Raw genomic sequence first — 16,260 nt, forward strand, 5'->3', positions numbered from 1 at the left:
TTTTATTGGCTAAGAATTACCAGTTTTCAGCTGGATGAATAGATTTTACTACATATGTATTAAAAACTAATTCGAGATATTTGCACTTTACTTGACAATTTAAATTTGATGTCGCTTCCTGATCACAATTCACATTATTTGACATTGAGCTTTTTTTTTTACTTGACTAGTGTAGTTATGGCTGCATATGAACATTTTGCATATTAAACACACAAATAGCTTAAAATATTGCATGTATGTTGATAAAAACCTTCATTAGATATATAAATAAACATAAATTCAGCAACATCATGAGGATTAAAGTTGCTTAGGCAAAGTAAACAGTGTGAGAGTCACAGGGACCAGTGATTATTTCTAGGAATTCAAGTGGATGTTGCAAATAATGATATATATATATATATATATTTAATATATAATACAATATTATTAACCCTAACCCTTTTGATTTAGGTAAATAATCTCAACAATGCATTATTAGCTGAATAAACATTTAAGATGTTTTTTTTTCTGTAACCTGATTTTATATCCTTCCACTGTGCGGTATTTGCATAACAACTGTGTCGCTGACTCGGTCCCTTTCACGTTGCGACGGAGGGGCGTGTCCCGGCCGTGTGGGGCGGGCCACTTCGACAAGAGGGGGGCAGAGGAGGAGAAGAAGAAAAAAACAAACCCGACTCGACTCAGCAAACATCCACGAGTGGCTGTGATGCACAGAGGGGATACGAGCAGCTCGCGCACAGTCCGGATAGGAGACACGGTACCGGGAGGTTGTCAGGATTCCACCGATCGCCACGGAAAGCGCGTTTGCTGGCGGTGAGTGTCGCGGATCCTTTTGGTGCTTGTCCTCACATTTCAAATGTCCCGTGCTGGGTTTTTTGCGGGAGTTTGAGCTCCACGAACCGGGGGAAGCGGGGCTCGGGCATGTCCTGACAGGAGCCGGAGGTGAGGAGCCTCCAGGCTGGTGGCACACGTTGGAAAGCATGTCTTTGATATATCCACGTCCCGGTTGGTTAATGTTCATTGAGGTGTTTCCTTTCATCTTCAAAGCACAAAGTGATTATTTGCGCGTGGATTCTTGACGTTCCGGCTGATGATGTTTTTCCCGGGTCTACAAGTCACCCCCGTCGGTCAATGTTTTTTTCATTGTCATTATACAGTAACAACCCAAAGTTAAATTGGCCCCCCCTCTTGTTTATTTCTCGCATAAGTAGCTAATATCGGCTCCGAGCGAGTGGAACGTGCTGTTATCTCAGAGGTGTTTGTTTTGGGGAAGAGTTGTCTGAGGAGAAAGTGTCATTGGAGGAGTCACAACACCGGAACATAACACAAACAGAGATCAGACATCTTTCTGAAATGCGTCTTACTTGTTTGTTTGTTTGTTGTTGCCGTCACAAGTAAACAAATAAGTCAGGGTGGTCGCGTTGAGTTGCAGCCACTTATATTAAAAAATATGAGAGAAAAAAAAGTTGAAATTGTTTTAATTGAGGACGTTTTATTATTAGTTGTGTCCATGTCTCAGCGTATCGTGTGCACTGGTTTCCTCATTAGAAGAAGTTAGGGATGTTTTTATTTTTATTTGTATGTCTCAAGTCCCAAGCGGTCGAACTTGGCATGTTTACCCCGGGCACTGTGCTCCTGATGCGGTTAAAGCTGCACCGAGTCCCCGGTGGACATCCGGAACCCACATACTGATAATTTGAAACAACTTGCTGTGAAATAATATCAATTGTTTTTAATTGTTTTTTGTGCAAATTCAAACAGTTTTGCATCATTATTTCAAAAATGCGTACCCCGGCATACCAATTGAAAACATTGAGGTGTGTGATTAGCTGTGTCCTGCTTGGGCTCCATAGGGATCTGAATTGCCTGTTAAACATGGAGACAATGGGCGAAATAGCAGCAGAGCTCTCACCTTGTTTGCAACCCACCCCCACCCCCACCCAACAGCCCGAGCAGTGGATGGAGCAGAGCCTGGTGCACAGATGGAGCAGCAGAGGGAGCCACTTAGTGCTGCAGCTCTGAGCCTCTGTCCAGCACTGAGGAGGTTGCCAGGCCTCGCTGTAGCCCCAGGCAGAGTGTGTGTATGTGTGTGTGTGTGTGTGTCTTTCTATGAGTCTGCCACTATGGTAATCTTGCCAGTCCTCTGTCCAGCGCCTGTGGAAATTGAAGACAGGACTCACATTGTCGTTGACACGCAACACAAAGTGCACACATTTGATCTCAGTGGAACTTGCTGCACAGTTGCAGACTTGCAGAGATGCCCCTGCAGCTTAGTTTGCTTTAATTAATCTACTGCTTAACTTGCCTGGAGGAGAAGTTGCTGTGCTAAATTTCAGCAGAGCCCAATTACTTAGTTCACACTGGCCAATTGGATCAATTTAATTCCCCCAATGCCCTGGTAACAATGAAGCCCAGAGGATGTGTGGTTCAATATTGTTTTTTTGTGTGTGTGTGTACCAATTAATAGTAACGCGGCCTGGCTAATCAAACAGTATCTTTCCCACAGTGGTTCAAGGTGTACTTTGTATGACATAATGCAACGAGACAGGCTCACAAAAAGACATAGGTCTGGCCGCCTCTCTCTGTAAACACAATACCAGTGTATCCAGTTTCAACTTTGTGCATTTGCCAGTCCACCCGGCCCATTTGCCTCCTCTTGCACAATAAAAAGGGAAAGACAGACACCCTCGACAAAGCCACACACACACAAAAAAAGAAGATGTAACAGTAGTTGAGATTGTGGCGTGCTGCCAACTAGGAAGAGAGTGCGGGTGTTTGCTTTCGGCAGGCGCAGTTGAGGACGGAGCGAAACTCGTTATCTCCCTCGTGAAGCGGCGGCTGCGTGCGGCACATGACGGCACACAGCCAGAAACTTTGGTTTCACTCACAGACCACCTGGTGCTCAGTGTGTGTGTGTGTGTGTGTGTGTGTGTTTGTGTGTTGTCAGAGGAGACACTCTCCAGTCATTGTGTGGGCGAGAGCGAGAGGAAACGGTGAGCACAGGTTTAGATGTTGAGCAGCAGAATTGTGCAGGAGAGACATAATCCCGACTCGGCCCCATAGCACACTCCTCCAGATTAAGGTAATTTAGATTGAGAAAAAAAAAAAAAAAAAGCCTCTGCGGTTGATCCTTTAGCACTCGGTTACATTTTTGGCACAGTCTCTATAAAAAACGTGCCAAAATCGGAGGGTGGTAATTCTGGTGTAGCATTGCCCCCCCCCCCCCTCCCCCTACACACAGGGTGTCTCCATACGTTTGGCTCCTGTTGTGACTCATCACTGTATGGAAAAAGAGAGATGGTGGCTGCAGCTACATCTGCCCTCATGTATGTTTTTTGGGGACGTATGGATTTCCATTGGCAGATCCATCTGTGCTTCTGACACCATTCCTCTGGTCTTGTTTGTTTTCAGTGTTACCTCACACAACATAAGCCTCTTAGTGGGCATTATAATGACTAATGATTTATTTCCATTTAACGTCGACTGGGTGAGATAATTTTTTCCATCTGCCAGAGGGCAAAGTTTCCACCGACTTTTTTTTTTATTGCTCTTGAAACAAATCACACCCCCATATTTCCTCCCAGAAAAAGATCATAAGCACGTACATCCCATGTGGGTCCGGTGCCGTGTTTACACTGACAAAACAACACAAACATGTACACAAATCTAAAGTTAGCATCTCGTGTCCCCCCCCCACCCCCTTCTCCTCTCCAGGGAGTTTACCGCTGAGGCGTCGGATGGATGATGAGGAGGAGGACATGTCACAGCCCATCTCGCAGCTCTGGGGATCGTCCTTCAGGGACGTCAAATACGAAGACCGAGCCACGCCCATCTCAGCCGGACAGGCCCTGGCTGCCGTCACCGCCGCCGTGCCCACGTCGCGGGGTCACAACAACAACAGCATCGGCATCAACACGCTGCCCTGCAGCTTGCACTGGCAGCCGCGCATACCCTTTCACGGTAAGGAGGGATGAGAGATTTTGACCCCGCTGAAGTGATCTGGGATTATGGATTTAGAAACTGAGTCTACAGCAGTGGATGATGTACACGCAGAGTAACCTCACACTATTACTCCTTCCTTTTGAGTGGTAGGTTCCTCTCTGGGAATCGTCCCCAAGCAGAACAAAATGAATGAAACTCTGTCTCTAACTTGATAATCAGAAGTCTTCTTTCTCGGGCGATGAGACAAACTAAATTCCATTTTGAATTATTTCCGCAAAACAGAGTAAATATTTGTTTTTCCTTATTACTCTGAGATTCCCATTTAGGATAATGAGAATGCTTAGAACTTAGAAAAACAGCCCATTCGAAGACACTGTCTTGTTTGAGTTATGAGGATTTAAAAGTTCTTTGGTTTAATAAAATGCTGTATCCTATTAAAAACTATTTGAAGAGTCAGAGGGGGCCAGTGCAGGGCAACTAAAAGAGGAGTTACTTAAATATGATTTATTATAATCACATTCCTGCCATTTCAAGTTTTTTTGCATATTAAATTTGCAATTCTTGAAAGAGTCTGACAATACTTTCATACATAGGTAGCCACATTAATATGTTAATCGGATTTAATCCAATATCGTTTTTCCCCTCTTCAAATCAGTGCGACAGCGGCCTAATCGGATTCTAACCAGTGATGCAGCAGGAGGCCGCTGTTGTGCAACAACGTACATGTTGTTCTGGGTTTAAAGTCGTCAATACATAAACACACCGCTGTCATCACCTTGTCATTCGTTGTAATCCAACCAGCAATGGAGGTCATGCACTTGGCACCGCGCCATTTTTCTTCTCGACACATTAACAGCACGGTTGCAAGGCCTCCTGCGTCAGACATCATCAACACATAAAAGTTATTGTTTTCCCTCCGAGTGGCATTACTGCAGAAGAGCCTGCTCGAGGCAACGAGTGAACTCAATGACACAACCCACAGAAAGGCAGAAGTTCACTGAGGCTGTTGTTGAGTTAATCAGGTGTTTTGAGTTCTCCCACCTACAGACACTCACACACTCTCTCTGTGTTGTCTGTGGATTCTTCACTTGTTCTTTGAGTGTCTGATCTTGTAACGTCTCCAGCCACGAGAAGATCAAACCTGACACGGCTGAGTTTGAGTAATAATATTAGTAGTAATAGTTTTCTCCCAAAGGTTTTTCACCGTCTCGTCTATGATCAAATAGAAAAACATATTAGTACCACTGCATTCCACCGATATAACAACAACAACAACAACAACTTCTGAGTATCTTCGAGATCCAACAAAGTTTTTAAGAAGCTCGATTTGTTTTGTTCCTCTCAGGCAGCGCTGGATTACGTTCACATTTCCCCGCTCACTTTGAGCCAATGGAGGACCGGGGAGAGAGACAGCATGAAGAGGAGGAGGAGCAGGAGATGGAGGAGGAGGGCAGAGGGGAGGAGGATGAGAGGATGGCAGAGAGGGCGGAGGAGCAAGCGGGGGTGAGCGTGGAGGCGCAGATCGGACGCAAACTTCGGGAGATCGGAGACCAGTTCCAGCAGGACCACGTTGAACTGGTAAGCCTCGCCTCCCGGAGCAGTGACCTTACGTGACCTCAGCCTCCTCGGTGCACGCAAGAGGATTCATCAGATCCTTAACACATGAACAGACATTAAGATAGATTTAACACATGTTTTAAACTTTCATTTTAAGAATGCACACACCAGGTTCTAGATGTGGGGCCTTGCACTTTACTTGACAACCTCAGAGTGGTGACTCCTGGGATTTGGGATCTCACAGAAAGGTCAAACGTGGAGGTGGACCTTCATGTCAATACTTAATACTTATATACTTATAACCGAAGGGGCACAGCCTGTACTTGAACTAAATTCTGTCAAACTTTTGAATACGTGTCAGTTTTAATTTGATGGGAACAACAGGTACCTGGTGCCAGTTTGTGGCTCCATCCTGGGAACAAAGCAACAGAACATCTTGTGCAGGGATTTAAACACTTTCTTGGCCTCAGTGAAAGGGAATAAACCACTAATAAGTCAGGGTTTAGTTACTTCATACTGAAAACGAGGACAACTACTTTCAAGACAACTAATGTCATCTGAATCTCTCACTCTCAGTATTTATTATTAATCAGCTGTTTGGAGTTGTAGCCAAGGTTGTCTTTGTCTTCTATAAACACAGAAAACAGTCCAGGCAGAGTGTTATAGACGATGCTGTCATTACAGACAATAGGAATACTAGTGGATATTTCCTGTACTGCAGACTTACAGAAAAACCAACGAGTGAACTCCATGCCCTCATCTGTTTTAAAGGCTTTTTTAGAAGGAGGAGATGAAATGACTCCTAATTCCGACCAGTATCCTTTACTCTTCTGTCTCCACTTTGGTTTTTAAAGGCTTTTTTTTTACTCTTTTCTTTTACCTTAAAAAAAAGAAAAAGAGAGACGATTCTGCCCTTCAGATGAATTCTTTACACCACATGTTTTTCAGACTTGTGTTTACTCTGAGGGAACTGGGCTCAGTGTTTGCGAAGCTCCGGGGGGGGGGGGGGGGGGGGAGGAACAGTTGAGCACACACACCCTGTCTGGTTCCCGGCGTGGGCTTAATCATGTGTGGTAAAACGTCAGACTCCCACACATGCCTCAGCTCTACCTCGAAAGACCACAACGTGTGTGCAGTCCCGGTGTGATTGATGGCGTGTCACCTGTATCGCTGTTTAAAGGGGAAGCTAATGGTCTGACTCAGCAGATCCACTGGTCACATCACTGCAGCCCTGGTTAATAAGTACACACATGTACCCAGGGGGTCGGTTTCGAGTTTCTTATCTGTTTAGCCGTGGGGTCTATGTTGACAACAAGGTGTGGTCTATATGTTTTTTAAACTGGCGTTAGAAAAGGCTCGACAAAAAAAATGCAAATAAAAGAGAAAGAGAGGTGTGAGAAAGAATTTAAAAAAAGTGATAGTGGAGGAGAGGTGTTGACTTTGCAGGTGAGATCGACGCCCGCTGTCACGAACAGGAGAGAGAGCGGCACGCACGTCTGTGTCTGGGTAGACTGTGTCGGCTGTTTATTCGCCCCGTCTAAAAATAGAGTCTGACTCACACACTTATAGACGCAGCCAGTAACATGACGGCTACCCACAATACCTCAGTTGTCCCGTTGGCTGCCTCAGTGTGTGTGTGTGTGTGTGTGTGTTGTGGTTTGCCTGTGTGTGTGTGTGTTTAACTCTGTGGCGGAGATAAGAGAGAAAACTGTCTCTTTTGTCTGGCGTCTGCTGTCGAGTTGGGTTTTAAGCTGCAGGTTTGTTTTTCTGATAAGTGCTGGTGCAGGGATATTTTTCAAAGAGGGAATATAATCATGAGCCACTCATCATGATATCCAATCACCCGTCTCGGTGTTTGCAGCCATTGTTTGACAGTTTCACTCGTTTCTACAAGTAGACGTTGCCGGTGCGGGGGCTCCCGTGTGGGTTTCTGTTTATGTCGAGCTCATTATATCGGTGGTTTGAAGTCTTAAGCGTCAGTTTGGACATCTTAAGCTTGACAACTTTAAGAGCAAGAATGCACTGAGAGAGATTTCTTGAACGGTTTTGGATGAATTAAGCGTTTAAAAAATGAAAAAAGAAAACGCGCCATTCTCCTCTACCTACGCAGCTTAGAGCAGAAGGATGAGCCCCATGTGGAACAAACCGGCGTGCTGTGTTTAAATAAGCTCAGCAGTGTAGAATTAAAGCAATTAAGGACAATTAGGGTTACATTTAGCGGTGCCGGCTCAATTCAGTTAAGTCTTGCTTGTTCTGCATCAAATAGCCTGTGGCAGACCCTGATTGCCGGGCCTGCCAGAGACCTTGACGGAGCGAGAGCAGAGGGGAGGGGGGGGGGGGGGGGGGGGGAGGAGAGAGAGAGAGAGAGAGGGATCGTAACATGAGCGCTTATGCAACAGGCTGCAACATCCCCCGACTGTTCAGAGAAAGCCAGCGGGATCGGGGCAGGATCAGAGATGAGGAGGAGGAGGAGAAGGAGGAGGAGGGGAAGAGGGGAGGTTGCAGGATGCAGCGAGGAACCCCTTCATCTGTCTGACGGCCACAAGGGTTACACACACATACACACACACACATACACAGAGACAGGAATGACAGAGCTGGGAGGAGGCAGCTCCGTGGGTGGGAGCGGTTTGGTTTCCTTCACTGTGTCTTGCTAATGATCCGGCTGACTCGGCCGTCAGGAGAGAGCCGTGATGAAATAGACGGCGTGCTCTCTGAAAGCGTTTCGCTGTGAGCGTCTTGTTTAGAAGTGGGAGCTTTAATAAGAGTCTCGAACCTGAGAGGAGAGCATAGAGTGATGTCATTAACAAGAGTGGCAGCTTGTTATCCAGGTCATTTCATTTCAAGTCTTTGGGTTCATGAAACATTTATTAACTAGATAAAAAAGTACATACTAATTGAATAAGGCCTCACCAAATCGTACAAACTCTTAGATCCCTGTCCCCTAAAAATGCCTGAGATTTATTCTGCACCTAAGACGGGTTCTTCCCTGACCACATCCTTCCATCAAGTTTCCTGTTGACTGGGACATTTTTGCATAATCCAGCAAACAAACAAACAAACAAACCAGCCCCGACATTTAAATTCACTAGGTCCAGATTTTTGGGGGATCTGCGCCAAATATGTTCAACGTTGGATGAACTTTGACCCACGATATATCTGCTTCACCTTCGTGTGAATGAATGTGTGACCTTATTATTCAGTGAGTTCCTCCCAGACTCCTACCTCATCAAGCGTGGTGGTAACCAGTCCGGTTGTTTTTCGCGTAATCTTGCCAACAACGAAGCAAACGGGTGAAACCACCAGGTCCTCGGCGGTGGTGGTATCATTGAGCCACTGCACCAGATACTGAGCTGCACAAGTATCAGTGCAGGATGTGCGTGTGACAGAAATGTTGTCTAGACACAAGCTACTGTTGTGGAAACATCCAGTCTTCTTGGTCATATGGTTTTATCTCACAGGGGTTTACCACAGGTCACAAGGCCTCTACCGACACCTGTAACCAGATTGATTTTGAGTCTTAAAGATTCAAAGTATTGCATTTCAAACATGCGACCCTCCATGATGGTAATAACGTCTCTAATAATGTCTTTTCTTTTTCTGTCTCCCTGTAGTTCATGAGGCACCAGAGACAGAACCTGCCCGTCTGGATGCGATTCACCGTGGCCCTGTTCGGCTTCCTGTTTCCCAGAGAGGCTCCGGTGCCGCGGCTGAGGGGGGAGCAGAGATGAGGGGACCTCCTGCTCGGCCCCTCGCCTCGGCCCTTGATTTCCAAAAAACAAGGGACCAGACTTTTTAGAGATGGCACTGTAAGATGGAACACGGGTTTGGATTTTGTTTTCTAACTGAATATGAAGACGACATGAAGAAAACTCGGTCACCGCTGGACGGAGACTGAAGACGAATTTCTTTTCCTTTTTTTTCCTTTTTTCGGGGGGGGTTGTTTTCTTGTTTTTTCCCGCCTCTCCAAGAAGAAGCCATTGTGTTTGAAGAGATATTTTCGAAATATTTGTAAGATTACCTATTTTGTACAGTAAACTGCTCTTTTTATTTGGTAATTCAAGTCTTGAAGAACCCTCATCAGTCCAGGGAATGCCTTATTCTCTCCTGCCACAGTACATCCACGCTTTTTGCATCCAGGACATCACCTGAACGAGATCGATCTTAAAGATTTGGCCACTTGTTTTTTATTTTTTGGCGATACACTGTGGACGTGGACAATTCTGTGCTGATGTCACTGACTTAAAACCTTGAGGACTCGGGGCACATTTTTTTTTATTTATTCTCAGAAAAACAATAAGCCCTCTGCTTATCCTTTACTGTTCCGCACTGGCTAATTTGAAAACATGGTTGTGATGACATTGTTGCAGATTTACACACTTTTGTTGCACTGTTGGTGTTTTATCAGCTTCCACTATAGACGTAGGGACGTTTTATCAACCTGGCGTTCTCCATCAGCCTCCGACCACTCGTGTTAGTAGAAGTGGCGTCACGACCCACAGCGTAGATTTGGATTTTGTGGATTTAACCCATTAAGACCCAAGGATGGCGAATAAGAACATGCTCTAAAACTTTGGGGGATTTTCCCAAAACTTTTATTTCCAGCCTCTGAAGCAGAAACATGAAATAAAAAGCATTTGACAGTGGCTTTCATTGTATATCATTTGCCATTTCCATAAATTCTACAATTTAAAATCTTTAAAAACGTTTTTTGGGCTGAGAGCACTAAGAAACAAACAAACTACATTTTCCCATAATTCATTTAGTCTTAAAGGTGTATACACGCATATGTCGCATCAGGTCTTGATGGGTTAAATCATTAATGGACGCTTACTTGAATTTGGGTGTACTATAGGTTTCAGTCGAGAACAGGATTCAAAGTGTTGATTCCTCGTTGTCGACTCGCGATCGTGTGCATTTCCGAGTGTGTGCAGTAAAAGTGAAACCAAATAAGCACAAAACTCAAATCTCCCTCGTGGGATTTCAATCAGGGAACGGGAAACAATCAGATGTAAAGCTGAAAAGCTTCGGATCAATTTCATCCCTTTCTAAATCTTTTCAGGATCTTCTTTCTCTGGCCGAGTGGACAATCGCAAATTTCGCCCCCTGTGGGAGAGACGACCTTTAGGAGCGTTTTTAGGGCTGAGCAATATTCAAGCCAGTGGGAAGGAGGAATAGAAAACGTAGGGATCGGCTGCATTTGCAATCAAACTGACGTCAGTGGAATACGTCTCTCTCTTTACGAATACCCTTGCGACACACCTTCTGGTTTGAAGACACAGAGATGCATTTTGATTTGATTTAATTCCAGGTGTAAATGTCACGAGCACTGATTCAAACCCTGTCGTGCTGATACACGTATGAGAAATCTCACGTTTTAATCTCCTATTCAAGTGCTTTCTTTCACCAAACTGCCAGTGGTACATTTAGCCTCACAGTTAAAAAATAGCTTGTGTATATTTCCGAAAAAGCATTTTACAAACACACACACACACACACGTGGGAGACAGTTAAGTGATCTAAACGTGATAGCTGCTACGTTAGCATTTCGCAGCGACACAGCCATTTGTAGTCTTTTGAGACTTTAAATAAGATGTTCAAAAATTCTCATTGGATGTATTCTTTCAGTCTGTTGTAGATTCATGATATGAACTTTTGAAGACACTGATGGGTTTTCTCCTGCTTTATGTTTTCTTCAGGGAGTAGTTAACCTCCGTGTTAAATATGAAATGTGTTGGCTGTCATTCCGCCTTCGAGTGAAAAACATTTCTTCAGACTTTTAAAAAAACGTTCCGAAGCAGCTTCCCTCAGCATCATCATGGAAGTGAAACAGATCATCAGGTCCAGTGTGAAGGATTAACAAAGGGGTCTATCAGCAGAATTTGATTATAATATTCATAATTGTGGTTTTATTCATTTGCAATCACCTTAAACCAAGATAGTTGTTTTTTTCTTTTGCTTAGAATGAGCTGTTAACAACTACAATGGGAGTGGCTCATCTTCCGTGTTACTACATTAGACCAGACCGAACCAAACAAACTCAGAGGGTCTTCCACATCTTCTTTATTTCATAAGTTATTCGGCCAAAACTGCTGTAGATTGGTGTCGGTTGGAGGCCACTAAATCCTACACACTGGTCCTTTAACCGTCAGTAGCTGAACCAAAAGTTTGTTTCCTGCAAACACTGATCGCTGAGCCAGTTCAGATATTGTGTTGCACTCTGGTCGTCAGTCCAAAGCTTTAAACCCGTTTAACTACTCCCTGTCCTTATACTGAGAACACTTTGTTAGATTACTTTTGGAGATAATTTATTCTAATTTATTTTGTGTATATTTGCTCAGTGCTACTGTATAGATGACTCTCTCAGTGTGTACAGTCCAATTTTCTTCTCCTTGTTTGTGTGCATTCGGTTGTGTATTCGATGCCTGTGTGTAGGGGAGGTCGGACTGAAAGCCACGTGCCTCGTGTGTCCTCGCACAAACCGTGTGAGTCTCTCTTACAAAACACGTGATTAACAGACAATCAAATGTACAAAATGTGCCTTGTGAATAACAGACCCCGCCCACATCTTCATCATCCCCATCAGCATCATCAACACTCGGCAGACAATTACCCAAAAGTCACTGGTCACGGCTCTTGTTTCACTCGGGCTCCGTGAGATTAACGTACGGTAGAGTCGGCACGAACAGTACGTTTGTTGTGCCTTTTATACGTAATAAAAAACAACAACAACAACAACAGCATAAATCTGTGTGATTCCTCACATCAGCTCACGAGGCACCGGCTCCACCTTTGACATCTCTCAGCACGAACGGCAGGTCCCACCACGCAGAACCTCCTCGATACCGAGAGACAACTGTTTGCAATCCATGTGCACTGTAAAAAAAACAACAACTATTTTTTACCTGTAAACTGTATTTTGCACCTCTCTCTTTCTACTCCTGTGCTGAACTTCCCTTCCCCCGAGAAAAATCAAATGCTGGTTTTTCGTGCTTTATTATCTACAATCTAGTAGGGCTGCGGGTTTACATTTGAAGGAGGAATGAGCCACCGTTTTTTTTTTTTTTTTTTTTGTACGGGAGCTGGGTTGAGCAGCCACTGGGTCGGTGTCACTGCTACAACCTGGACTCACGAGAAACATTTAGTTATATACGTTCAGCCTTCAGTGTCTTTGCTATCAAATTTCTTCAATTGTTTTTTTTTTTTCAAATATCCAAGAACGAGTGCATCTTAACTGTCAAGTGCTGTGATTTGGTGTTTTTATACATTTGACATGAATTTGACAGCTACTGTTGCCATGTTTATAAAATTTTATCAAAAACTTTTTCCATGCTTTTTTGTAACAAGACGGAGAAAGAACTACAACACGACTCTTTTTGCTTTTCTATGATTGCTTTTTATTCAGTGCTGCGGCAATTTTTCAGATTTCGGATATTGCCAATTCTGCTGTCACTCTCAGTTCAAGGGCTTTTTTCGATAAATGTAAATGGAGTAAAAATGCATGTCCGACATTCCTGAAAAAAAAATGTTCTGTATCCTTAAGGGTTTGAATGTAATTTAATGGAGTGAAAAACCACAATATCTCTTTTTAATACATGGACTGAACAGTGGAACTTCTCTCAGACTCCTTTTCTGTGTTTGAGCGGAGGGGGTTTGTACTGTCCTCACGGCGCTTTCTTTAAATTCAGAGTGGTCTCAAGGATTTCACATTCATGTGTTCTATGAAGTGAGACCCAGTCCAGATGTAGCAGTTCTTTTTCTTTTTCGTGAAAGCATTGGCTGTGTCATCTTTGGGACTGCTCTGTGTCAGCTGCACCGTTTTCCAGACAGCGCAGGACGTGGAGCGATGGAGGCGGACCGGGGATGTTTGTTCTTTTTTCTAGTGCAATATGCTGTACATAAGAGCTTGGCTCTCCAAATCTTACAACTTCTCTTAAGTTCTTTTGTTGTTCAATGGGTACATTGCTGTTTTTTTCATTAAAACTTTATGGACAATTGAAATGGCCTGTGCATCTTTTTCTGTAATTACTCACAAACAAGCAAAGAGTACTCTAACGTTGGCTCCAATTACTGATATTCACTGGTCTCTGACTAACCAACTTTTTTAGTACATGAATGACTGAATAGTGATGTGTCATTTGTGAACAACACTCTTCTCAACAGCTCTTTGGTAAGAACAATTGGCAAAGCTGTTGGATTCTTGAGCCGTTCCGTTAAACATTGTGCCAATATTTCATTGACCTGAAGCCAAATCACTTCCCTTCACGTGAGCAGTGGGAACAGAAGATTGATATCCCCTTGTACAATGTTAATAATCCAGTTAATTGACTTTAGGTCAATCCAAATGAGCCATTTAATGCTTTGTGACTACACACAAAAATAGTATTAGTCAGTTGTCTAAGATGGATTCTGATCCAGATTGATTCTGATCTCATTCATAATAGTTGACGTGGCTCAGTCGATGACAGATCAGCTGGATGTGAAAGAGACAAAGAGTTGCTCACAAACGTAATTTAGTATCCCCCCTTTTACACAACACACCCTCACACATCAAATTCCCATATGCTTTGCTTCTATTATAAAAATATAATTATTGTTATAGTTTTACATCCATCATCTACAACACTAATTCTTTTGAGGGTCGAGGGCTGGAGCCAATCCCAGCTGACATGGGGCGAGAGGCGGACAGGTCGCCAGTGACTAACACACACAGACAAATACATTTCCATATATTTATATAGAGCACATTCATTTTCACATTCACAGACTGTCAGAGGCCTCGGCCAAGCTGGGATTCGAACCGCAAATCTTGTTGCTAACCACTTGCTAGCCACTATATCATCGTGCTGTTCACTACAGCTCCCTTTCTACTATAGATATCATGTTAATTCTATTTTGTCGATCCCAATATATTCGGATTCATATCATTTTCTGCATGTTAACTTTTTGTATTTTTTAATTTAGGAACATTTTACCATTAATTATATGGAGGGCCTTAAATATGCCCACAGGACTTCCTGCCTCCGCAAGCACCGAATATTATTAGTTATCTTGTCATTTTCTTCATATTTTTGATGGTTAAAATAAAGAAACATCTTAATAAAAGAAACCAAAGTAAACAATAGACCTCAAAGTGAATACTTATCACCAAAATTTCCAAATTAATGAGACTATTTCAAAACAGACGGCCAGTCCGAACCACGTGGACATTTTAACCCCAAACATCGTCACTTAAATTGGATAAAAACCTCTTCTATGAATAGACACCACTGGTTTAACCCCACTGATGGTCCCTCAAAAGCTAACTCAGCATGAACAACAGCAGAAGCATCTCACGAGCCCCAGAGGCCACGATGGAGCTCAGCGCTACGTTTTTTTTTTGTTTTCATTTTAAACATGCTCTTGCCTCCAGGGGGGGAGGCGGGAGGGGGGAGAGATGCAGCCCAACATAAACTATGATTCACTTTTTGTGTCACCGTGTTTTTGGAGTGATCTCCCCCAGGCTGCTGCTTTGTGTAGACAGGAGCAGCAAGGGAAGGTAAATGTGTGTGTGTGTGAGAGAAGGCCTGCGTGTCACGCTGCAGGGCCGGGGCTGATATGAGTCGATGTCCTGATGTGTCAGAAACTGTTATGGCTGTTTTCACTATTCACACAGAATGTCCAAGCATGTCCCTGCTTTGTCAACAGTGCGTTCAGGTGAGAGAGAGTCAGGGAGCGTTTGAACACGCACACGGCAAACCACTCGCAGACAGGGGCGACCTGCCCTGTATTCGCGTGGGGCGGGTTGACTGGGAGCTATGGGATAATTTTGGATTGTCACATTACTTGAAAGGAATAAAGCCATATTGTCTGTGTTTCCCACACTGGGAGAACACCACACCGAACATCGAGCTAATGAGACGCTGCCCTGTTTCCACTCTCATTTCTTATTTTAGAAACATTTGATGCCCTCGATTTATGTGAAACATAAGGCAGTAAATAAAAAAGACGTGTTACTTTTTTTTATTTTTGTTTTTGTTTTCCTCAATGTGTGCGCTCTAGGCAAAACAACAAATCGCTGTGAAGAATTTCGAGCAGACCAGTAAACACATCTTCATACAATGGTTAGAGATGAAAAGCAGGCGGGCTGCCGAGGGAGGATGAGGATTCTTCTACCATAACTGGAAACTCGGATCTTTCTCAGCAGGTTATGTTAAAGCTTATTAAATAAAAAAAAGTCTCCCAGAATGCACTGCTAACACATCCAGGCTTTATGTTGTAACCACAAAACAGGCTCTGTATCCCTCCTTAACCCAACACCAGCTGGAGAGAAAAGCCTAGTCCCCCCCGCGGGACTGCTGCTGGTAAATACAGACAAGTGTGTGTGTGCATGAGAATGTGTGTGTGTGTGTGTCTTCAAGGAAAGAGAGAAAGAGAGAGGGAGACAGAAAAAAAAAGGAAAATGGTAAAGGGTGGGGGGTGAGGGGTGGCGAGGGCCTGCTTGGCTCAGCAGTTTTCTCCACACACAAAGACCTCTGTGTTCTCGTGGCCGGGCGCTGGAGGAGACGCCCTCATGATAGCCCGGTGCCTATCTCGAGGGTCACGCCTCGGCTCCAGCAGCAGAAGAAGCTCCAGTCCCCGGCTCTCTCTCTCTTTTTTTTTTTGTTTAGTTCTGCCTGGGAGACGTTAACCCTTCAGTGTCTGTCTGTTGCCTGAGCGGCACAATGCGAGGTCTTTCAAGGACCTTTTCTGAGTGCGATGGACATTGGTCTTTCATGGACG

General features: G+C 44.0%; 1 protein-coding gene across 1 annotated transcript; it reads left to right on the top strand.

Moving 5' to 3' along the window:
- The first annotated feature begins 676 nt into the window (after positions 1-676).
- Positions 677-13,500, top strand: LOC128460302 (bcl-2-modifying factor). The gene is made up of 4 exons (XM_053445430.1): positions 677-813; positions 3,715-3,960; positions 5,288-5,520; positions 9,114-13,500. The coding sequence occupies exons 2-4, from the start codon at positions 3,738-3,740 to the stop codon at positions 9,228-9,230; spliced, it is 573 nt and encodes a 190-aa protein (XP_053301405.1). The 5' UTR covers positions 677-813; positions 3,715-3,737; the 3' UTR covers positions 9,231-13,500.
- Positions 13,501-16,260: the final 2,760 nt, after the last annotated feature.

Source organism: Pleuronectes platessa, chromosome 17 (genome assembly GCF_947347685.1).
Source record: "Pleuronectes platessa chromosome 17, fPlePla1.1, whole genome shotgun sequence".
NCBI classification, from domain to species: Eukaryota; Metazoa; Chordata; class Actinopteri; order Pleuronectiformes; family Pleuronectidae; genus Pleuronectes; species Pleuronectes platessa.